General features: G+C 43.2%; 1 protein-coding gene across 1 annotated transcript in view; it reads right to left on the reverse strand.

Moving 5' to 3' along the window:
* RP1 (RP1 axonemal microtubule associated) overlaps positions 1 to 25,963 on the reverse strand; it is a 291,823-nt gene that overhangs the window by 143,525 nt on the left and 122,335 nt on the right. Inside the window, exons 25-27 of the mRNA XM_084848072.1 lie at positions 18,470 to 18,695; positions 3,863 to 4,017; positions 1,500 to 1,578 (exon numbers count right to left, since the gene is read on the reverse strand). Of these exons, the coding sequence (XP_084704198.1) occupies positions 1,500 to 1,578; positions 3,863 to 4,017; positions 18,470 to 18,695 (460 nt within the window). The remainder of the gene's footprint in view (positions 1 to 1,499; positions 1,579 to 3,862; positions 4,018 to 18,469; positions 18,696 to 25,963) is intronic.

A 25,963-nucleotide genomic window follows, 5' to 3' on the forward strand; every position in this document is an offset into this window, starting at 1 on the left:
TACAGATTATTATTTACTGCATACAAATTGTAAGCCAGAAAGTCCTTGGCACTGAAGGGCAAATTCATGATGCATTATGGCAGGTGGGGGTAAGGGCGCCCACACAATTAAACCTACAAGGTAAAATTCTATGTATATAAACCTATGCCCCATAAGTACTCTTCTCACCACAAAAATAATTATTTTCTTACCTTATTTGAGAAATAAAGGTTTAGCGTGTTTATATATAAATCTGGCTTTCTGTTTAAATCAGGCTCATTTAAATTGGAAATATTAATTATTCTGTTGGTGAAACATCTGAAAAAAATGCCCATCAAACTGATGGAGTACTGGATAAATTTCACCCTTTGTGAAAGCGATATACATTTTTCCCATTTTCTTCATCAGTGTGAACCTTATTTTATAAGTAATCCATTATATAATATGTTTCGTCTGCATAAGTAAAGGATTAGGTCCAAGTCACATTTTATGAGGCAGACAAGTTTGCCTCTTGTTCACCTCATGCAAACATGCAATATTTTAAGAGGCAGCCTATTTCTGTAAGCATGTGGTATATATCATGGCACCCTGGTGGATGTCCAGCACATGTCCTCATGTTTGGAGAGAAATGCAATACTAAAATCATTATTGTGTTAATTAGTAGGCATGTGAAGGACAAGCAGCAAACCTGCATCTTCATAAATTATGAACAAGCCATTAGGAAAAAAAAATAGCAATAGAAATGTATGTCATGGTAGAAACTGAGCCGATAGAACCCCAGAGCCCTTCTGATTCTGAGGAGGAACAGCAATCCGTGGGAGAGGAGCGTGCTCATCTCTCACAGGCACAGCAGCTGGCAGAGATTCCTCCTGCCGGCATTCCTGAGATAGATAGTGACCCTGGCAGCGAGAGAGTGCGGGAGGGGGGCTTGCTGGACGCTCGACGCCAATGCCGGGAGCGACGACAGCTGGAGGGCGCGGAAAGGAGAAGTAGCGCTCGTTTGGCGCGCAAGCAACGGTCGTGTCCCGAGGACCCAAGGGAAAGAGGGAGGAACTCTCCCTAGCCCATAAGTTCAGGGTCTTCCCGTGATTCTCCTTCCAACGGGGACCAACTGCCTAATCTGGAGCATAGGCTACTCTGCTGTTCCTTGCTTAGTCGCTGGTGATTAGTATCTGAAAGAGTCATTAAATTGTAAAAGGATTAAAGCCTCGAAAAGAATTCTCTTGTCTGTGTCTTGAGTTAGCTATTGGAGTAGACTGAAAGAGGCTGCCAGGGCGCTCCTGACAATGTAGGAGCAGATAAAAAGAAAGCTGATGGCAGACTCCCCATTGGTTGAAATTCTTCCATAAAATGTGAATATATATATATATATAGATATATAACCTGAGATTGATACGTTCCATGCTATGTGCAGCAAAAATTCCTGTCTGATCTTAAAATATGGAACTACAGTTGAGAAAATGGATGTTCATTTTAAAACAGATTGAGAAACTGATCTATCAATAGGAAATTAGCTCTACCTGGACCACTTCCATCACAGCTAATGAGAATTGTATTCAGAACACCAAGCGATACAGCCGTCATGGAGAACACATCAGTCTGCAGAAACACAAAAAGAATCACAAATTGGAGGAAACCAATGCATCCAAAGGACAGATGGCAGGCATGGACCTATGAAAGATGGGTTTTGTTGTAAAGCACATACTATACTCAAGAGTGAGGCTACAGAATTGAGCAAAACAGGTGTATACACAATTGAAAAATTGCTAAAATGTGAAACAGCTATTAAAAATAACTGCATTTAATAGCAGTTTTACATTTTAGGGATGACTTAACCATATGTTGTGGCTTTACAAAAAAATTTTGCACAATTTTAGTATCCTAACTTTTGAATACACTGTACAGGTTTTTATCCTTAAGGGCGCAATCCTATCGCGATAGTCAACAGCCTCCGAAGACGAAGGCTGCTGAGTATCCTATGCAAGGCGGGCAGAGCACAGAGGGGATCCTCTCTTCTGCACTCCAACCGCCCTGCTTTTGTGGTTAGATGGCCGATTTTGGCTGTCTAGCCGGGGCGCTTTGGAGCTGGAGGGGAGGCCGCATATGGTGCATAGGAAGGTGTGTAAAGCAGCTTCCACCGTCTCCTCACCTCCCCACACCTGGGACTGCTCCCTTTTTCCCCCTCCATGCTCTGCTTCCAAGTGAGAAGACCGGTGAGAACTGTGCCACCTACGAGGCAGTGGGGGAGTGGGAGGGGAATGCGGTGCCTGGCAACCTCAGTTCCAATCAACTGCAATATCCTATGGCCCTCTAGACAATATTCCATTGCTTCTACCTTTGCAATTTCTGCTCCATAATATGAAACAGAGATGCAGCAAAGGATAGGAGCTAAATGCTGCCTTTCCTCCTCTGGCCAAAAGAGGGAAAGTGATGTTATAGTATAGTATTGGCAATGGGCAAAGACTCGGGCAAGACTAGCAATCCGGAGATGCAAACACTTCTTTTCTACCAGTGTACCCACATCTTCCTCCCAGCAGCTGTTCGTACAGAACCTGCAAACTAATTAAAAATAGTTTGGGATTTGGCATGAAATCTATTTCAAACTCAGAGAAAAATTGTCCATGTATACCAGGATACCAATTTCCCTCTCAGCAACTCTTCTGTCAGACTCCTAAAATATCTTCTTCTTTTTAACATAGGGGAGTTTATAGAAGAAGAACTTCTGTAGTGGCTGGAGAAATCTCATAAAAATTCAAGTGTACACCTTCCCTTTTATTTATTTATTTACGTATTCACTTGTTACATGTATGCCCTGCTTTTGGGGGGGGGGGATGTATAAGGTGGCTAACAGTAATACAATACACAACAGAAAATAATCAACCCAGGCAACATAATAAGCAATAATACAATAAAACCACATACAATCAAATAAGAGCAGATAGAAGGTAAACCAAAAGTGGCAGCAAGGTAAAAATAATAATAATTAAACACAGCATAGCAGAGAAGTGCCTGGTTTACACCATAAACCATGGATTAATGTTAATCCATGGTTTATTTAACCCATCGCTTGCTGCCTAACCCAGGGTTTGTCTGGCAGATGATTGACCCATCTGTGGTTTGTTTTCTCAAACCTAGGGTTGTTTGTTTCCTTCCTTCTTTGCCTCCTCCCTCCCTGTATCCCAAATGCATTTGTGCACTGTAATACTAGCATGTAGAGCAGCTGGGTGTTTTTTTTATCGGTCTTGTCTGCTGCATATGTAGCCTGGTGAAACAGCTACATGGTTTGAGGGTTCACATTTAACAATCATGGTTTAAACAACCCAGAGTACACAACCCCACAACAAACTATGGGCTCTCTTTCTGGATTGTTCATGGATAACAAACTATGGTTTGTTAACATGGCTGCATTCATACATCACAACAACCCATATTATGTGCTAGCATTCTGTGCTAATCAAGCGAAGAACAAATCAGCTTAGTATGCCAAAAGTCTGGGCACAGCCACTAAGAAGGCCTGTCCTCAAGTTCCTGCCAAATGCACATCGATGTTAGCGGGACAACAGAGAGAAGAGTATCTCCAGAAGATCTCAATTCTTCGGCAGGCTTGTATGGGAGACAGCAGTCCTTAGGTAGCCTGATCCCAAGCTGTTTAGGGCTTCATAGGTCACAACCAGTATTTTGAATTGTGCCCAGAAATGGACCAGCAGCTGCTACAACTACTGTAACCTAGGAGTCACATGCTTCCTATAACTGGCCCTGGTAAACAGCCTGGCTGCAGCATTCTGAATCTGATAAGGTTTTGAACAGTCTTCAAGGGCAGCCCCATGTAAAGCAGTGCCAATTGCTTGCTAATTCCAATCGGATTCTGCATACTTTTCTTTACCTGACCACGCTGAAATTTGACTTCATTAGTCCTTGACTTCTGAAGTTTCCGTTTTCCAGAATCCCCTCTATTTCCGAAGATGGTGATGTACACATTAGAATTAGTTTCTGCACCAGGGTTTGACCCAGTGTATACATTGATCTCGTAGAACACCACTGAAATGAATACAAGACGTATTATCTGTGCACACATTCATTTCCATCCTCTTCACAATCTATCCAAAGACTGCTTCACCCCATAACCAACTTGACTCTTGTATCTAGAGCAGCCAAGAATTGTGCATATATAATTTTATTTATGAGTTATGATTTATACGAGCATTTTACCCCACCCTCTTCTATTGCATATGCATTGATCAAGGGAGCTTGCAACAGTTAAAATCATAATTTCATAGTACAACTTCAGTATCAGACAAAATGCCATAGAAGCAGGCATAACAGATAGAAAAAGTCCTCAGATAAGCCATTACTAACGCAGAAAGGCAAGCACCTGCTGGAACAAAAGATGTGTTTACTAACTGGTGGAAAACAGACAGAGAGGGGGCCACCGCCACCACCTGAACTTCATGGGACTAGGTGTTCCACTGTTTGGGGGCAGCCACTAAGAAGGTCCTTTCTCTCGTCCCAGCCAACCATATTTCCTCTATAAGTGGGACATAGAGAAGGGCCTCTGTCAAAACTTAGGCAACTGGCAGGCTGATAAGGGAAAGACGTGATGCTTATCATCAGAAACAGTTTAGAGATTATAGCCACTGAAACTTCTCTTTACCAGCATACCTGGGGTGAAAACATTTCCCCTTCTGGCAAGCTCTCTCCCCCACTGAGTTCTTGGATTTCAAAGAATGTGGGGATGGGCTGGTGTCACCAGACACCTGCTCAGAAAAACTCTCCCAGCATTTTATAGCCAAATGCATGGGAACAGCAAGGTCTGAGCCCAGCTGAGCCCAGATAATAGGTATATTTGCATGGTAATTCCATCCTTGCTATATTTTTTTTTAAAGGCTTGCTTGCCTGAGGAACACAACAAGAGGATTCCTTTCTGGCACTGTGGTTTAATAATTGTTTGATAATTGTTTGCATGGAGGACTTGCTCAGCAGCTGGAAGACGAGAGCGAGAGAAAAGGCCAGACCCCACTCTCCCTCGCCCCTTCTTGTAATCTGGAATTAGGGCAGAGAAAAGAGACAACCTGTGCAAAAGTCCCAAGAGCAGTGTTCTCTTTCACACACACTGGTCTTTTAACACTTGTGTTTGTTTAAAGGCACCTTGGGACAGAGGCTTGGAGAAGGTGGGAAGGGTTGCAGGATTTAGTAATTAACCATGGCCATTATGCCAGAGGCCAAGCAGGCTGGGAATTATGGGAGTTGCAGTCCAACACATCTGGGGGGAACCAGGTTGGGGAAGGCTGTGGTAGACTCTTAGGATGTGATGCTATGCATGCTTACTTTGGAATAAGCCCTGCTGAGATTGCAACTTAATTCTCAGTAAATATATGGAGGACTGCCCTGTAAGTCTTCTAAAGCAGTAATATTTCTTTATTAAGCATTTAAATACAATTAGCAATGTATTTAAGGTATTATCGCCAAACATTCATGCTTAGAAGTAAGAAACTGTGATCAGACTGGACTTTGCAGTTGGCTGCTAGACAAGAAAGCTTAGCTGGTAAGTCCACCCACGATTTGTAGGCAGCCGTTTAACAACTAGTTTTTGGATGCATACAAGATTTTAGATCTTTTACACTTGTACACACTGACACAATTCAATAAACAACAGCTGCCATGGTGAAGTCAATTATAAAATACATGATACACTCATTAGCAAGTGCTTGGTATGAAACAATGTACTGAAAAGGTGAGGCAAAAAGAAGGCAAGCCCAGCACACACACACACAAGCATTACAGTGGATGGGCACACATATTGCACATGCGACCATCAAATGCTGGTGAAGCAGCTTCCCTAAAATCAAAGGGAAATTAAACACTGCCTTTAATGGCTTGAGAATTGCAAGTTTTTTTGTGCTATAACAGATACATCCAGAAGCCAGCTTCTGTTAACACTGATCACAGTGTATTAGATATCCCTTTTATATTAACAGTAAAGCCTCTCTGAGCCTGTGCATGCTTAAGGATAGGAATGCTGGGAGCTGCACAGCTTGAATGAGAGAAAGTGATTACTAACAACAAGAACTGGCCACGCTTAGCTGAGATTTCTATACATGGTACCATGCCTGTGTACATTCTTCATGGCAATCTCTCCATTTCCACTCAAGGTAGAACAGAGACCATGTGCAGTCTTAGGAAGGGGTTGGATGGCCACATGTGTTGTCTTTTTCAGTCTAAGCACTTACTGATATTGAGGATGTGCCAACAAATTACACAGAGACCAGGCTGAGCTCTGCCCGCATGCCAACTTTGCTCCCATATTTGAGAACTACAAGGACCTGGCGGAATGACTTGAGTAAATCACATATACATAGGAGCATGACAATCCTGGAGCATGTCAGATATTTACCACTCAATAGGTCAACCACAGGGCATATTAATTTCCCCTGGCACCTCAAAACTATGGAGTTACTAAGGTGCAGCAGCAGCACGAGTAGTAAAATCCTGCTGCAGCTGAAGCATGAGTCTTTTTGCCCAGGCAGGTGACTAGGGGCAGGTCTACACCTTGTGTCATATAATTATGATCCCTCTTGCACATTTATACCTCATAGGATGCACAATGGCATTTGTTGCAGTACATTGGATAATGTGAAATACAAAGCATGAAATAACGCTACAGAAATGGTGTACTGAATGTGTAATGTGCCCCAACAGTTATCAGTGCACTTAAATACTGCTTAAACCAGTAGTGTAGATCTAGCCTAACTGTGGCCCCATTTCCCAAGAAATCACCAGTCACTTCTAAAGTTGCCAGTGAGCTAGGATTTTACAGACAGGAATTCATTTGCCTGGGCATTTGGCAGGAGAAGCAAAATCAAACAAGCACACAAACCAACAAACACAATTCTCTTTGTTCTCTTTGCACAAGCTGCAGTTTTCAAAAAGATGGCACCGTTCAGGAAAAACACTCTGCACATGTTCCTTTGACTTTTGAAAAGCTGCTTATCATTATAGGGGGAAGGGCATTCTGTGCAAGCTCTGAGGCATCTGACCTACAACCCTTAGAAAAGAACTTTGTTCAACTTACGGTAAAGGCACTCTGTACATGGTCAAGGACATTCAGTCTGAGGAGCCAGAACTTTTAAAAACAAAAAAGTAGCAACCCTAACCCCTTGCCAAGAAATGGGCAAGATTGTGCTGGGTTCTAGAAGGGTTCTAGAAGAACTAGAGCTGTGTGCAAATGGTCTCTTGAAATTCTTCACCCTATTTGTGGGCAGAGAAACTGGGAGGATAATTTCACAGAATTTCTCCAGAGGGAGGAGAAATTAAGTTTCTCACAGGTAGGGCTCACCATTGGCAGGGGTTGTAGCACAGCTTCTGTTTTTTTTCCTAAGGGTGTTTTTTTTTTTTTTTTTGCATTGCCTCTGCAAGAGGCAACAGCACGAACTGTGTTGGCAGCCTAGCTCCCAGTTTGCATCCTCCAGGCATGAGAGGGGAAGTGTTGTGCCTAGCTGCAGGGAACAGGTGGAACTTGTGCTGTGCCAAAACCTGTCCTCCGATTTTCTGAAAGTTTTCTTCCCTCATGGAAAAAGCTTCCACTTTTCTGCCTCATTCTTAGGGCATGTTATAATTGATTTTGAAGTTATGTTGGTGGTGTTTTTGAGGTTACCTAATCACTGTGAGATGGCCAAGGGTGCTGTAGTTGTGTTTTCTTTCTGTTAACACCTCTTCATTGATCTGCAGCCTCCCAGGCTGCCTGCTCTTCCAGATCTGAAAGTGCCCTATGGGAGGAATTACCTCATGATTCTTTCCTCTGGGCTTTAATTGATGTGGAAAGTCAAGAAGGCTACAGGCTGCCAAAGAGATGATTGTAGAATGAAACACAGGATGCTCACACACACTCCTCAGCCTCCTCATAAGTAAGGTAAACACAAGAAACCTGAATGCAACCCATGAGAATTTATCTGAAATTTCCTTCTCCTTTGAATTTATTTTCGAAAGCAATTTCCTTTTTATCAAATTGAGTGAGAATAGTCAAAAAAATGTGGGAGAAACTTTTGGCACAGCACTAGTAAGAACCTATGCTGAAGCTGCTTCCCTTGCTGGTTGGTTCGGGTCTTGGCACAAAATCTTATGAGTTACTCATAGGACCACCAGGCCAGAAGTCTCTGGGTCTTTCTTTCCCCTGGCTTCCTCTATGAGCTGCTTTGTAAAACTCCAAATCCTCCCCAAACCACTCTCTATCAGCACAAGAGAAATAATATTGTTATGGTTTTAAATACCTACATTTCTTTTGCACTGCAGCAGTAAAACATAATAATATCTAAACTATTACAACCATCCTTCAGGGCCTGATTCTCTGCTCTTCTGCAGCAGTTTGAAGCCACCGTACCTTGAATTCAGTGGCATTAAATTATCATCAAACTGTGGTGAAGCAGAATTGCCATATCCTCACTCAAATGGGAAATAATATATAATGTGCAAGATAAAAGAGAAGTCTGAAGATATTGTTTTAGCATACAGAAATTAGGTTGCTAAACTACATTTACACACTCATCTGAAAACTTCTGAATCATGAAAAAGAAATGAGAGCAAAAAGTAAACAAGGTTAATTAATGTGACCTTGGGGAGCTGCGGGGAGCTACGGCCGACAGGAAGCTCTGGCGTGGGCTGGTCCATGAAGTCAGGAAGAGTCAGAAGCGACTGACCAAATAAACAACAACAAAAAATGAAGATGATGCTTCCTGGGGTGGGGGTGGGGAGATTGCATTTTGGAAAATGTGAGATTCAAATATTCATGTTGCTAAAAGTGGGCTTTAATTAAGCTCTTACATTATACAGAACAGAATCACCAAACTGCAAGTCAAAACAGCCAAGAAAGACAACAGGAATCTATAACAAAAGCAAGGCAAACTGAAATTGCAGATGAAATGTTTGACTAAGAAGGCAAAGAACCCATTTCCATGCTTTGTTTTGCAGTTTGATGTGTTTGCTGCTTCAAGGGTTGGAAAGGACCTCTGAGGCTCTGAATGGCTCAATACTATACACCACTTTAGATTTCTTTGGACGTGGTAAAGGGCCACCCAGGTTATGGGAAACAAACGGGATGGATGGATTTACTAAATTTATATCCTGCCTTTTGCCAAAAATGGCACTCAAGGTGGCTAACAATAATAAAATACAGATTAAAAACAGAGTTAAATTAAAACGTAGTGTAAAAACAAATAAATTACAAACACAATTACAAATATCCAAATAAAGATGTCTTTGCCAGTGGAAGGACAACAGAGAGGGAGCTGACCCCGCCTCCCTCAGCAGGGAGTTCCAGCTCCTGGGAGTGGCCACTGAGAAGGCCCTCTCTTGTGTCCTCACCAAATGAGAAAAGGGCCTCTCCTGAAGATCTTAAAACCCAGGCAGGGTCATGTAGGAGAATGGGGTCTTTCAAATAGCATGGTTCTAAGTCATGTAGATTATAACTGACACTTGGCCTATGCCCAGAAATAGACTGGTAACCAGCAATGCTGCTGTAAGAATGGAATCACATGCTCCCTGTGACTGGCCCCAGTCAACTTTCTCGCTGCAGCATCGACTGTGCCACAGCAATTCCATCCTAAAGGCTGCCAGAGAAACTCTGCAGCATTCGTGTTTGTTCAGTTTCATGGTGACCTGGTTTGCACAACACGATAGTCCACTGTGGGTTAATTTACCCGCTGGGGCTGTAGTGTTGTGCCAGGCATGCATGGGCAACATTTTTGCATGGTGCCCGTGGGCACCCAGTTTACTATGGCTTGTTGTGTTGTGCAAACTTCAGGCAGCAGTGGTTGTTTGAAGGTTTGCAAGCCCTTAAATTTCCCATGGCTTGTTTTAGGATCAAGGGTTGTCTAACCCTCAGACAACCCCTGCCGCCTGGGTTTGTATGCTCAACAAGGCACAGCAAGCCAGGCGCCCATGGGCATCATGCAAAAATGGTGCCCATGGGCACCTGGCATGATGCAACAGTCCCCACAGATAAGTGCAAACCTGACTAGAAGGGTCTATTAAGGAATTTCCTTTCCACCTATGCTTTCCAGCTCTGCCCCACTTGCTTTACAAAGGATAGCCTTGCAGCTATTGTGATTCCCTGGAGGCTTTCACAGAAACAATAAGGGCTGGGATGACTATGATCAGGCAGCTCATCATTTAAGAATAAATTAACACTGTGCTGAAAATTTCTTCCACGCTTCTTTAAAAAAAATCTCATTCAATTTGATAGAAAATAAATTGCTTCTGAAAAAATATTCAAAGGAGAAGAAAATTTCAGTGGGTGCAATTTCTCATGGGTAGCGCATTCAGGGTTCTTGCACTTACCTTAGTTATGAGGTGGAGGAGGGGTGTGTGTGAGTGTCCCACCTTTCACTGTACAATCATCTCGATGGTGGTCTGCAGCCTACCTGGCTTCCCACACTAAAGCCCAAGAGAAGATAACTTGAGGTAATTCCTCACATGGGGCTTTTACAGATCAGGACTATCAGGCAGGTGGGGAGGCTGCAGAGAGATGTGTAATGGAAGGAAAAAGAAAAAACACACACAACACCCTTGGCCACCTTGCAACAATAAAATAAGTTCAAAAACACCATCAAAAGAAATTTTAAAGCTCCTGAAGAATGAAGCAGATAAAGGGAGCCTCTTTTGCAGGGGCAGAAACCTTTTGGGAAATTGGAGGACAGATTTGGCACAGCATTAGAATAGACTGCAATAACTATGATAGAAAAACAGATATCCCTTATGAATTGTCTTGGAGTTCATTGGGAAGAACTAATACTTCAGTATCTGCTGAATACTTGTCTAGCTGTCCACAGAAGAAAGGTCTTCTGATCTTTCTAATAGATTTGGAAAGGCTTAGGGACTACCAGAAAAAACACAGAATAAAAGTGTACAGAATAAAACATATCCCAATATCTCTACTGAACCCTTTATTTAAAACCTGTAGATGAGCAAACCTAAACATTTGCATCAGCATGCATAACCACCCTCCAATGTCACCCTAAGATCTGTGACATCATTCTGGAGTTTCTCTTTGGCATTTTCCATCATAAATATGCTTTCTGGTGCAACAGTTCTATTCTGCCTTACATTTTACAATGTGAATATCACAGATATGATACTGTGCGAGTCTCCCACAAAGGCTTTTGTGAGGTCTTGGAAACTTTAGAACGAATCAAAGTATGAAGAGGGGAATTGAATTTCAAATATGAAAGGTCAGAGGTTAGCCAACTCTGAGCCAGTGAACTTAAGAGACAGGAGTGCTGCCTTTTTCTTTTCTTTCTTTTTTTACAGTGATTTAAATTCATCAGGCAAATCTGAATTGTGGCTTTGTAGTTGTAAATATTTCTCTTGCAGCTAGTTAACATTTTTCACACTACACTACTACAACCCATGTTTGACGAGGGCTAGTGCTGCAGAGCAGACGTTTTTCAGCTCTCCTTGTCTATGGGCTGAACTATTTAAGGATTATGAATACAGAGTCCAAACAGAGCTGAAACAACAGTTATATAATATACAAGGTTAGTGTTTCTGTAGATAAGTAAAAGACAAACAAAGTAAAGAAATGAAACATGACTATGAATGTGAAAGAAGAAAGAAAAATGTCCAAGCAAACACAGAGCATGGCAGGGAGAAAAGAATCCCATGGTATATATAGAAAAGAGTAATACTAAGCCAACTATAAGGAGCTCAAAGTTGACAGATTTGGGAGAATTCTGAGCAGTCTGGACCAAAGTATCACGAGAAATAATATTTCAGTGTCAACAATTTACACTGACTAGCATCATGAGGGAAACTATCAGTATAAGATGTAGGGAAATATGAAGGAGGTGTTTCAAATATTATGTTAAAAAAGAACTACCACTATTTGGAGATTGCTAGAGAGATTACACAACAAAGACAGAAAAATTAAAACAATTTTCAGGCTTGATGGTTCCATTCTGGCAGAATATAGAATGATACAAGATCGTATAAAGATCAGTGATGAAGTTCAGTGGCAACTTGGAGCCTGAATAAAAGGCCAGTTTACTCCAGAACTGAGTTTATAAAATATCCTTTCTCCTTCTAGTTCATTTTTTCTTTTACAAAACAGCTTTTTTAATTAAGTGAATGTATTGCTGAACAAAAAAATCAGATTAATCTGAAATTTATATTGGATTGTAATTAGGTATAATGTAATACATCATTTATTTCCTTTGATGTAACAGCCTATAATGGTTGTACATTTGGTGCTTCTAAGCAATTATCCCTTTAAAATAGGAAATGCAGATGGCAAAAGTTTCACTCTCAGAGATGGCGAAAAATAAAAGCAAAAGTTCTTAGCTGCACTGAGTGTCTATTGATATTCAATATAAATGAGCCAAAAATCAATAGGTAATTTGAAGTCATAAACTTACAAATTTAGGATGTGGCTAACAGCTATATAATGTTTCCATTTGCATTTACTTGTCGAATATATTTCAATAAGTATAATGTGCCAGAGATGGCAAAGATAAATATACCATTATAGCACCATTATTAATAAAGCTGAACAAATGTTCTACTTTGAAAAATAATAAACTCAATGAGAAATACTGGCCACACTGAACACTCATTTACTCTGAAGAATTATCATTGGGTTGGATCTAACAGTGTCCTACATACAGCAGGTGTCTTCTAGGGTTGGCGGAGAATTTCTCCACGAATCTTCGGGAGGCCGAGTGCCAACGCATTCGGCCCCCCGAAAGTGTTGGGGAAATTCTCCGCCGGCCCCCCGTGCCCCCCCGAGATGGGACTTACCTTCGGTGAATGTCCCTCTCGGCGGTGGGTCCCGGCGGCGGTTCGGCGGAGGTGGGGGCGGCGGCCGGTCTCCCGACCGGCTGCCGCCGCCGCCATTGCAAAAAAAAAAAGTAAAGTAAAAAAAACCCACATACCCGTGATAGGCTACGTAACAATTTACGTAGCCTATCACGGCTAGATTTCCAAAGTCAGCCATGATAGGCTACGTAAATCGTCACGTAGCCTATCACGGGTGACTTTGAAAAAAAAAAAAAGTGCGTACGCAAATGGCGGCGCCCATGGGGCGCCGCCATTTGCGTTCCTTATTTTGGCACATCTAGTCTACATAAACATTTACGTAGACTACGGCGAAAATAAGGGAACGCTATTTGCGTTGCCCTTATTTTCGCCGTAGTCTACATAAATCTTTACGTAGACTAGACGTGCCAAAATAAGGAACGCAAATGGCGGTCTGCATGGGAGCCGCCATTTGCGTATGTGCTTTTTTTTTTTTTTCAAAGTAACCCGTGATAGGCTACGTGACAATTTACATAGCCTATCATGGCTGACTCTGGAAATCTAGCCATGATAGGCTACGTAAATCGTTACGTAGCCTATCACGGGGTGTGTGTGTGTGTGTGTTTTTACTTTTTTTTTTGCGGCCGGGTAGACGGGGCGCTCCTACCCGGCCTGAATTTCGCTGGCGAGGGATGGGGCGTCTCCCCCCCGGCCTGAATTTCAGGCGGGGTGCCTCCCCCCCTCGCCTGAACTTTGGGGGGAGAACCGAAGCACCTCCCCCCCACCGCGAAGCAAGCTGCGGGACGAGGTAAGTCCCTTTCGTCCATCCCTAGTGTCTTCTGTTCATGGAAAGGTAGTCTTCTACCTCATGCTCAAGCATTGTATGAGGAAAGCGAGACTAAATCTAAAATTGTTTAAGCAGAAGGGCAAGGGTTTGCACAACCTCTTGCCCAAGCAGAATCATGAGAATGGCTGCAAAATCTGCCTACTACTACTACTATAGCACTGTGTGAATAAGTTCAAGGACTTACTCAAGCAAAAAGCCATCACAGAACAACCTATAGTGCAGCTAAAATGGTATAAATACAATTATAAAAATAATAAAATCCAATATGACCCATTGTGTGATTAAAAACAGCAGCAATTTAGAACAGGAAACCAGAAAAAACAAAGAAATCAACTGTAAAAAGCCTTCCAACACAGGAAAGTCTTCAAAGCACATCTAAAAACAAGGAGAGGAGGGGGCTTGGCAAATCTCCCTGGGTAAGGAGTTCCACAAATGTGGAACTCTGAGAAGGCCCTGTTGCTGGTTCCCACCAATTGACTCTTAATTAATAGAAGGTATGAGAGCAGGGCCTCCAAGGCCCTTTTCAAGGCTTCAGTGGATTCATATACACTGTAGATGGTCCTAAGATAAACTGGTCCCAAACGGTTTAGGGCAGGGATGGGCAACCTGTGACCCTTCAGATATCATTGGAGTACAGCTCCCATCATCACAGACCATTGGCCATGGTGGCTGAGGCTGATGGGAACTGAAGTTGAATAATGAGCTTTTCTACGCGAGGCTTTTAACTCTCCGTTTTACTGACGCTTCTTTTTCCAGATTCTTAAGAGTGGCTGCTTTACAAGTATTTTTTTTTCTGGGGGGGTTCTTTCTCTGCCTTTCTATATGTTCCATTACACAATCACTAGGTGGTACTGTATCACAGAATTGTGGAAATATGCGGAGGGTTTCATCCCGCCATTCAGGATACACCAGACTTTCCTCGGTTGCAAAGCATGGGAGAGGCCCTGGAGGATGACGATGTTGTGTAAAGGACCTGCCAACTTCCATCAGTGAGAAACCATGAGCACATAATAAATGCTTTGTGTAGAAAGGCTCAACATCTCGAGAGCTATAGTTTTCCCAGCTCTGTTTTAGGGCTTTAAACAGCAATACCAGCACTTCAAATTGAGCCCAGAAACACACTGGTTGATCTGATGCAAAGTTGTTGATAGCACCTACTGCCCAATGGCATTTAGTGGGTAACATATGAATGAATCACATGAATTCACATGAATCATCACTGGGAAGAGTGCTCATTGGACTGCTCATGCTGGGTCAGGCATTGCTTTCTCATGCTATGCCAGTGGAGACATTTGGCATACAGGATCTTATAGCATCAGACCTTGGCCATGGTATATAATAGAGCTGTGTGCTGCAAAGTACCTCTCAAAATTCTCCAGCCTATTTGTGGGCAGAGAAATTGGGGGGACAATTTCACTGAATTTCTCCGGGGGGGGGGGAGAAACTCTCCAACAGTTTCTCACAGATAGGGCTCACTTGGCAGGGGTTGTAGCACAGCATCATTCTTTCTTTCCTAAGGGTTTTTGGTTTATCCCATTGCTTCTGTAAGTAGTGACAGCATCAACTGTGCTGAGGCTTTCACTTTTCTGAGGCAGAGTTTTAAATCTCTTTTGGTGGTATTTTTGAGCTTAGCTAATCACTGCGAAGTGGCCAAGGGCGCTGTGCGTGTTTTCTCTCTGTGTTACACATCTTTCCATTGCTCTGCAGCCTCCCAGGCCACCTGCACTTCCTGAACTGAAAAAGCCCCATGAGAGGAATTGCCTCATGATGCCTTCCTCATGATAGCTTTAACTGCCACAGAGATTCCTGTACAATGACAGACAGGACACCACTCATGTACACTTCTCAGCCACCTCCTAAGTAAGGTACGTGCAAGAACCCCAAACCCAACTCATGAAAATTTCTCCGAAATTTCTCCTCTATTGAATTTCTTTTCAAAAGCAATTTCTTTTCTATCAAATTGAATGACAATGGTTGAAAAAAATGTGGGAGAATTTTTTGGCACGGAACTAGTATATAATGGTAAAAGGCTGCCCTGTAAAAATTGGGAATTTATACTGAAGCTCAGTATTATCTAAACCAGCCAGGGGTGCAGAACCTCAGGCCTGGGTGCCAAACTCAGCCCTCCTCGGATCCCCAGAAAGCAATACTCCCTTTCCCTGGCCCAACCTCTTTTTCCCGACCACTGATCATTTGGTGGTTTCCCAGCTGTTGTGCCATTTTGCCCCATTCTAAAATGCCTCTCCTAAGGCTGAATTACTGGAAGGATGAGCCTTACGCTAAAATTTGCTGGTATTTCTTGCATTTTAATCCACCTCCTTTGCCTTCGGCCCCACCCACCCCTGGAATGTGGCTGCCAAGAGCTTCTCTGAAATGGAATTCTGCCCCCAGGCTGAAAAAAAGGTTCAACATGCCTGGCTTATACTGACTGTCGGTGGGTCTAGTTTCAGACAAGATTCCCCGCCCTACCTGGAGATGCCAGAGATAGGACTGCTGCATGCAAATATGTGCTCTGCCACTATGGCTCTTTTCCAACCATTTTTCCAGGATTGGTTGTGTTACCACACTGGACTCTTCCTGATGCCCATCCCCACCACTCCGGATTCAGGGATCTGAACTCCACTCCTTTTCAATTAGGGATGTATGAAACCACTTACCTGTTTCGTAAGTGGCATCCACGGTGGGTGGGAGGCACTCCGTCCCTCCCCGCAAAATCCTCCCCGGCTAGCTCCGCTCTGCGGCGACTCCACGGAGCTGTTGGCTGGATGCATCCGCAGCCGAGCATCCAGCTGCGGCAGGTCTGCAGCTGCAAATGGTGGCTGGCATGGCGGCCGCCATTTGTGTCCCTTCGCTGAGCCATGATAGGCTACGTAAATATTTACGTAGCCTATCACGGTAAAAGAAAAGACAGGGACGCAAATGGTGTAGTGGCCGCCATTTGCGTTCCTGCCTTTTGCCATGATAGGCTATGTAAGTATTTACATAGCCTATCACGGCCTCCGCAGGGACACAAATGGAGTATTTACATAGCCTATCACGGCCTCCGCAGGGACGCAAATGGAACTATTTACATAGCCTATCACGGCCTCCGCAGGGACACAAATGGAAGAGTGGCTGGGTGACCAGCCAGATGGGCGATTAATAAATTTAATAATAAATAAATAAATAAATAAATATTTACATAGCCTATCATGGCCTCCGCAGGGACGCAAATGGAAGTATTTACGTAGCCTATCATGGCCATTCAAAGGAAGGCAAATGGCGGCTGCAGACATGGCCGCCATTCGCGGAGCACCAGCCGGCTGACACCAGGCAGGCTCTGTTCCGGGCCCATTTCACGGGGTGGCAGGGGGGGTTCTGCCATGGATTCCGGGGGGCCAAATTCACTGGAATTCAGCCTCCCTGGAATCTGTGGTGGAATTCTCCAACATCCCTGCAGGGTAATGAAGACACTTGCCCATCCCTCTGGGACAGTGCTTGCCTACCTCTTCAAACTGACTGACCCGTGTTCAACAGATGGAACCTTTCTCCACTTGAGCTATCGAAGTTCTTATTGGTATTCCTTTCACCTACCTTCAAGCCATTTTATATGTATTTTACTATACTTACCCTGCCCTCCAATATTTCCTGTACTTCATTTTCTCTTTCATTTTTCCCATGGCATGCTTTATAATGTGAATTACCTGGTCTATTATGTTAAGTTGGGTATGGAGGAACTTGCCCTTTGTGGCTTTCATTTCCCTTCTTGGCCTACAATTACTGGATTCTATAAATAATTCAGGATGTCAGAAACCACAGCATAAACCGTGTGTATTTTGAATCCTTGAATATCTTCAGGCATTTTACTTCAGTTGGAATAATCTTTGTCTAACTGATAGCACAGCTATTACTAACAGGAAGCACTACTCTTCTCTAATTTATTTATGTATTATATATCTCACCTTTCCTCCAAGGAGCAGAAAGCTATGAAAATAGTTCTCTTCCCCCTGCCCTTCCACTTTATCTTCATAACAATCCTGTGAGGTAGGTTACACTGAGAGATATTGACTGGCCCAAGGTTACCCAGTGAGAATTATGGCTGATAGGGATTTGAACCTGGCTCTTCACAGTACTAGTCTGACACTCTAACCCAGGGGGAGGCAATGTGGTGTCCTCAGGCACTAATGTGTCCCTGGACATCTTTCTTGATGCCCACCAAGGTGCCCTAACCTCTCACTTTTAAAAAAATTAACACATTTTCTTACTGGCAGCTGAGACTGGTGTGAAATAGGTTTCTGCTGGTGCTGAAAATTGTGAGTTCAAAGGAATTGTTTAGTACATTCAGGCTAATACTCTACCTGTGCCCTATACTCAGTCTTTTGGGCAGGTTACTTGTCCTTTGCCATGCTTACCATGGCAGCCATTTTGTTCTTGTGCCCAGGACAGTTTCTCAAATTGCCAAATGTGCCCACAGCTCAAAAAGATTGCCTAGCCATGCTCTAACCGCTACACCACACTGGCTGTTTTCTTGCCATGTTAACCATGTTTTAACCATGTTAAATTATGTGACAAAGTAACACATCCAGATCCTTCAGCTAAAATTGAAGCTCACAAGGCTGCGAATTAACTTCTATGTTTTGAAAAACATTTCAACCACATGAAGAAGTTGCAAAACAAATAATTGACCTTAGGGACACTTTAGCCGTATCTCCAGGAACAGCTTTGAAAGAGAATGGATAAGGTTAGCTCCTTAATATCAACTTCTATTTACACTGCTTTCACAGCATCTTTTCAATTATGAAACACAAAAGATTCCTAACACAGCTTCAAGTAAGTTCCTAACACACATAGCTTAATAAGCAGAATTATATGCGCCAGACATACATGGCAGAAGTGCTTTTTTAGGTCTACTTATTGCTATTTCTCTCCATGTTTCTCCATTATCTCGGTCTTCAGATAGCCAGCAGCTGACAGGGAAACATATTTCTTGCTCTGATGGTGAGTTCATTCTTTGAAGTCTGATTTCATTAATGTACCAACTAGGATCTGGTCCACTGTTGTCATGGCCAATCCGGATTTTATACAGCTCTCCAACGTCTTTTAGATTAATCTGCAAAATATTAAAATAGATAGGAAAATCTTGTATTATATTGCACCAGCCATTCAAATAATCCCCACGCTGATACGCATTGCCATCACCAGTACTTACTGCTAAAGCCTTACAACTTCACCTATTTATTTGCGATATTTGTTTGTCGCTTTATACACTAGATTCTCTGAGCAATGGACAAAATCAAATATAAAGCATAACTGAAACAATAAAAACAGAACAATTAATAATAAACCCAAATGCAACATAAGATAAAAACAAATGTCAGCACTGGTTAAACTCAATTAATCTCATAAATTAGCTAAAACAAACAAAAACCATTAAGAGTTATCAGAATAAACCAATAATAAAATGATGTTACATGATGTTTAAAAGGCCTGGCAGAATAAAAATGTCTTAATCTGGTGCTGAAAAGATATTAAAGTGAGTGCCAGGCAAGCTTCACTCTCAGGAGCATTCCACAAATGGGGGGCCACTGCTGATAAGGCCTTCTCTCTTGTGGCCACCCTCCAGATTTCAGACTGAGGAGACATTTGGAGAAGGGTCTCCACTGATGATCTTAGGGCATGAGTAGGTACAAATGGAAAGAGGTGTTCCTTTAGGTACTGAGGTCCCAAGGCATGCATGTGCCAGGTCTCTGTCTTAGTCATGGTAGCTCCAAGTCATGGAGTCATGGGAAATTCCAAGTGCAGAGGCATAATACTTCTGTCTACCAGATGCTGGGACACACAACAAGGGAAAACTCTGTTGTCATGCTCTAATTGTCAATGCCCAGAATCATCTGGGTGACTGCTGTTTGAAATAGAATGTTGGACTAGACTGACTATGGTCTGATTTGGCAAAATAATTTTATGCATTGGTAGATAGGTAATATTCTTCCCTGCTTGGCTTGTACACACAGATGGAGGTGGAAGAAGAAGCATCAGTGGCTCTTGTTCTGCTAGATCTGGTTCCAGTGGTGGCATACGTGACAACTCACTCTTCCCCTCCACAGTCTTTTAGGGCAGAATCCTGTGGATGTTTAGAGAGAAAAAAAAGTCCTTCAGCTCCCAGGATGGATGGATGGGGAATGCTGGGGGCTGAAGCACTTTTCTCTCTCTAAACATCCACAGGATGGTGACCTTAGTCATGTTGCAAAGTCCCATATAATGGGCCCCACAACTGTGTTGGAAGTCCTCAACAAGTGGGTGGATGTGGAATATTTTGCTTCACCTTTTTCAAAGCTAACATCAGCTATTTTTTAAAAAGGCATCTCATTTGCCCCACTAAGTGGGCAAATTTCAAGATGAAAAACAGCCTTAACTAGGCAATCCTATACATGTCTGCTCAGAAATAAGTCTCACTGAATTCCCTGGGGCTTGCTCATTGTAAATAGGTATAGGATTAGTGCTTAAATTTCACTGCATCTTTAAAACTCTTTACAAAAAAAGGACCCATGTTATTCATGGTAGGTACTAGTGAGATGGCTAATTGGCTAAGAACTGACATATACTGCATGTCTACACTCATGATTCGTTTTAATCTTCATCCATTTGAACAAGCAGATGTTCCAGAGGTTCACTATTTCTACAAATGCTGACAGGTCGAAGCAGTACATTTAAAGAGAAAACCACAAGCGTTGTGTCATGAAGAATCCAGCAAAACAGATATAAGAGCCTCTTTTGTCTTGAGCTATGGAAGAAATATGCTAAGCAATGTTGAAGGCAGTAACCTTCAGAAGTAGAGTCAAACATGTATTTCATATCTAGTGATGAGGGTGACAAAAACTGATAGTGAAAACACAAGGAACATGCAGCAGCGGGGTGGGGGGAATCAGATATTCTTGCTTAATTAAAGACTCATTTCTACAGTATGTTTAGATAGCTGGATAGGTGAAATACTAGCCCTACTAAAATTCTGGATGCTGAATTCTATCTTCTAAAGTCCTGGCCTGGATGGTAGCAGAACTGTGCTTTGATTATTTATTATTCACTGCAAACGAAGGCAATGGAGGCATTGCCCAAGGAACCATGGAGAGAGATCTACAGCTCATGTACTTCTACCCAGTGCCTCAAGGCAATCATTAACCATTAATCATATGAAATACTAACTCTCTACAGAATAAACCATAACGAATTATACTAGGTGCGCCTGTAGGCAAGAAATAGTCCGTAAAACAGTCAGATAGACATACATTCAATTTTGAACAGTATGCTAGAGCCCTTTAACAGAGTTGTTATGAGATGTAGCAACGGCCACCAACTTGGATGGCTTTAACAGGGGATTGTACAAAATCATGGAGGATTAGGCTGTCAATGGCTACTAGTCCTGATGCCTATATATTACCTCTAGTATTAGAGCAGTATTAATCTCAATGTTTTTATTTATTTATTAATCACATTTCTATACTGCCCAATAGCTGAAGCTCTCTGGGCTGTTCACAAAAATTAAAACTGCAAAGCACAGCATAAGACAATATAAAATATAAACTCTTAAAACTACAACTAGAATAAAACCTAGCAGCAATGCGGAGCTTTAAAATATAGTTTTAAAACAGCAGCGCTAAAAGACTAGAATGCTAAAAGACTAAAATGCTGGGGAAACAAAAAGGTCTTCACCTAGCACCAAAAGGAGTACAACGTAAGCACCAGGCAAACTTCTCTAGGGAGCTCATTCTACAACCAGAACCAGGGTGCCACAAAAGACCCTCTTCCTGCCAGCTGCTGGGAAACAGGAAGGTACTATTGTATTCATGTCCTGTTGTGGATTCTCATAGGCATCTGGTTGGCCATTGTGAGAACAGAACGCTGGACTAGGCAGGCAGCCTTTGGCCTGATCCAGCACTGCTCTTCTTAAGCTCATAAAGCTAATGCTGCCTCAATTCTTAGATTCAGAAGGAGGTCCACCATTACCATTAGGCAGAATGAGGAAGTCACCTCATGCAGCAGAGGCTGGGAAGCAGGAAGTGGTGGTGAAGAGTTGGAAGATAAAGTTGTGTCTGCCACACAGCCTGCACTGTACCTCCTAAGCTTGCCTACTGCCCTCAGGTACAGTGGAAGATGCTATTCTGCCACTCGTGTGCTTCATGGGGGTGGATGCCTCTATCAAAAAGGCCCTGTCCTAGTAGCCACACGCTTTGCCACCAACAGCTGAGGAACCTGGAGCAGGGCTCAGATATTGACTGGAACATTTGAGGAAGAATATACAGAATAAGCTAGTCCTGTTTCCTGCTACTGCTGCTTCTGCCACTGCACCATCTGCTACATCATTTTTCCCTGCCTGCTCCTACTTACACTCCAACTTCAGTGACCATGCAACAAAAGTTTCTGGTGGGCACAATCAAAACACTATACAGCAGGGAAGTCCAATTTATGAGGCCAAAATCAAAAGATATAGAATGTGGCTTCCAGTAATGATCAAATATTCTCAAAGCATCTTGTTAAAGAGAGGGAAAGAGGGGGGGGGGACAATTTGTGGGAGAAAGTTCAATTTGTTCTCAGATTAAAAACAGACTTAGTATTTGTTCCAAATTTATAAATAATTGCTGCACATTTCTTTGCCAAGAAATCCATGTGTATTTTCTCCTGGAAATTCAGCCAGACATTTTAGTGGCATGCAGTGAGTTCTGAAAGGACATACAAAGCTGTATTGTTTAATCCATGTATTGCTGAAGTTTGGGGTTCAAAGAAGCCATCTTTCTGATTGATCAATTATCACACCAATATCTCAGCACAGGCCCATAGCACAAATTTGCGCATATATATATATCCCAGTTTAAGTGCACCTCTAATATATATGTGTGTGTGTGCATGTGTTGTGTGCGTGTGGTATGCTTGTGTGTGTGTGTGTGTGTATAGATTACATACATACATACATAAGTGTGCACTGACCCGCCACCCCACTTCAACTCTGATCCCGATTCAGCATTTTGGAAAACATCCCACTTCTGCTCAGGCTAATTTGTAGTCAGACCATTTCAGCTCAGCACCAAACCTGAGTCAAGGTTTGGAAAAATGAGTCTTTATGCTTTCTGTTGACTACCATTAAGAAATTAGAAAAAAACTGTATCTTTTTTCTGTTGGTCTGAATGCGATGATAATTTCAGGCATAGGAGTCCCCTAGAAGGGGATTACCCCTGCCCAATGTCAGAAAAATAGGTGCAGGGTTTATATTTTGATTTTCTTTTAAAGGGAGCTGCCACTAACATTTTTATTACTTGGAAGAATTGGATAAACATTTCAGGATTCATTGCCCCATCAGAGGAGATCAAGTCTCCAAATTTCAGAATGATAACCACAAGGGTTTTTGTGCAAGGGTGGCCCTGACTTTTTGAGGTCTCCAAAAGAGGACATCCTTCTCTCCTTATGTTCCTTGTGGACCATTGTTCTGAAAATTACAGACAGCCTAAAGTTGTCCCTAAGTAAGAAATCAGCAAAGTTTCGGAAGGACAGGTGCAGCAGTTCATATGGAAGGGGAGTTCTCCAATTTGGGGGACAGAGTGATTTGCTTTGCTTTCCCTTCACCCCTTCCCCAATAGTTTTTGGGTAAATTTGTATGAAAATGCACAGGTCATTAGAGGTGTCCCCCCAGGTGAGAAACCTGCAAAGTTTCTGAAGGATATGCATGCATGCAAATTTAGAATGACTAGAATTTATTTACATTTCACCAATAGCAGCAGGGGAACATGGGTGGGAAGGTGCTATTGCACTCATGTCCTACTTGTGGGTTTCCTGTGGGCATCTGGTTGGCCACTGTGTGAACAGAATGCTGGACTAGATGGACTTTGGTCTGATGCAGTACGGCTGTTCTTATGTTCTTAAATATAGAGTTCCTCTGAGCATATGCAGAATGTTTTTCTTTCACCACTGAGCACTTATATTCTCTCTCTACCAATTCTATTCCCCTCTACCAAGGGATGTGCGAACTTACCCCTGTCTGGGTTCTCCAGGCTCCTGCCCAGCCCCTCTTGCTGGTCCCTGGACTGTGCTTGAGCCCCTCCCACTCTTGGCGAGCAGTCTGCACTCACCCCAAAGGCCACATCGAGCTCCATCAGTCACCATTTCTAAAAAAAATTAGGGATGTCAGAGAATTCCGCCATGAACCTCAGGGAGGCCGAATGCCAGTGCATTTGGCCCCCCGAAATCGGTGGCGGAATGATCTGCCCCCCCGCTCCCCCAGGACGGGACTTACCTTGGGCGGATCTTCCTGGCGGCAGCGGCTCCAGTGGCGGTTCAGCAGCGGTTTGGCGGCAGCAGCTGCGGCGGCCAGTCTTCTGTCCGGCTGCCGCTGCCACCATTTCCAGTTTTAAAAAAAACAAAAACATGATAGGCTACATAAAGATTTATGTAGCCGATCATGGCTAGATTTTTAAAAAACACCATGACAGGCTACGTAAATGTTTACGTAGCCTATCACGGCTGATTTAAAAGAAAAAAGACAAAAACGCGCGTACGCAAATGGCGGCGCCCATGGGCGCCGCCATTTGTGTTCCTTATTTTGGCACATCTTAGTCTACGTAAACATCTATGTAGACTAAGATGGCAAAAATAAGGGGAACGCAAATAGCGTAGACGCTACTGGATGGATTGAGTTGCTGCCTCCTGAACGATGTTACGGATAGGGATGTACGAAAGTGACTTACCTTTCCGGAGATTATGTTGATGGTGGGGGGGAGGCGTTCCGTCCCTCCCCCCAGAATCCTGGCCGGAGGGGGAGGCACTCCGTTCCTCCCCCCTGGAATCCTGGCCGGCCGGCTGTGCTCCACAGTGATTCTGTGGAGCCGCCAGCCAGCTCCGCCAGCAGCCGGACATCCGGCCGCTGGCTAGCAGGGACGCAAATGGCGGCTGATTTAAAAAACAAACAAACAAAATGCACATATGCAAATGGCGGCGGCCATGGCCGCCGCCATTTGTGTTCTTTATTTTGGCACGTCTTAGTCTACGTAAACATTTAAAATAAAAAAATAAGTAAAATAGTAAAAAATAAGGGGAACGCAAATAGCGTAGCATCTAAAATCTAGCCGTGATAGGCTACGTAAATCTTTACGTAGCCTATCATGTGTTTTTTTTGTGTGTGTGTGTTTTTAACCTGGAAATGGCGGTGGCAGCAGCCGGTCGGAAGACCGGCCGCCACAGCAGCTGCCGCCGCACCGCCACCAAACTGCCGCCAGAGCCGCCACCGCTGCCACCGCTGCCACCACCAGAAAGATCCGCCCCAGGTAAGTCTCATCCCGGGGGGTGGCGGGTGTGTGTGTGGCAGAAACTTCCGCCACCGATTTCGGGGGGCCGAATGCGCTGGCATTCGGCCTCCCCAAGATCCATGGCAGAATTCTCTGACGTCCCTAGTTACGGACCTCCGTCCATAGTTCCTCAGGCACTCTGTCTATCAGGTTGAATCCCTTAAATCTATTCCTCACCTCCACTGTATATTCATAAGGGATATGATTGAGGTCATACCTGAATGGTTTAGTGGTTTTCCCTACATTCTTCAATTTAAGCCAAAATTTTGTGATAAGAAGCTCATGATCTGAGCCACAGTCAGCTCCAGGTCTTGTTTTGACTGACTGTATAGAGCTTCTCCATCTTTGGCTGCAAAGGACATAATCAATCTGATTTCGATATTGACCATCTGGTGATGTCCATGTGTAGAGTCGCCTCTTGTGCTGTTGGAAAAGAGTGTTTGCTACGATCAGCGTGTTCTCTTGGCAAAACTCTATTAGCTTTTGTCCTGCTTCATTTTGTACACCAAGGCCATGCTTGCCTGTTATCCCAGTGATTTCTTGACTTCCTACTTTAGCATTCCAATCCCCTATGATGAAGAGGACATCTTTTTTTGGTTTTAGTTCTAGAAGGTGTTGTAGGTCTTCATAGAACCGACCAACCTCAGCTTCTTCGGCCTCAGTGGTTGGGGCATAGACTTGAATTACTGTGACGTTGAATGGTTTTTCTTGGATTCATACTGAGATCATTCTGTCATTTTTGAGATTGTACCCCAGTACTGCTTTCCCAACCCTTTTGTTTACTATGAGTGCTACTCCATTTCTTCTAAGGGATTCTTGCCCACAGTAGTAGATATAATGGTCACCTGAATTAAATTCGCCCATGCTTGTCCATTTTAGTTCGCTGATTCCCAAGATGCCGATGTTCAATCTAGTCATCTCCTGTTTGACCACCTCCAGCTTACCTTGATTCATTGAGCTTACATTCCAGGTTCCTAAACAATATTGTTCATTACAGCATCGGACTTTCTTTTCACCACCAGACACATCCACAGCTGAGTGTCCTTTCGAC

This window comes from Heloderma suspectum, chromosome 4 (genome assembly GCF_057233095.1).
Source record: "Heloderma suspectum isolate Gila_16-S chromosome 4, 16-S_ref, whole genome shotgun sequence".
Taxonomy (NCBI): domain Eukaryota; kingdom Metazoa; phylum Chordata; class Lepidosauria; order Squamata; family Helodermatidae; genus Heloderma; species Heloderma suspectum.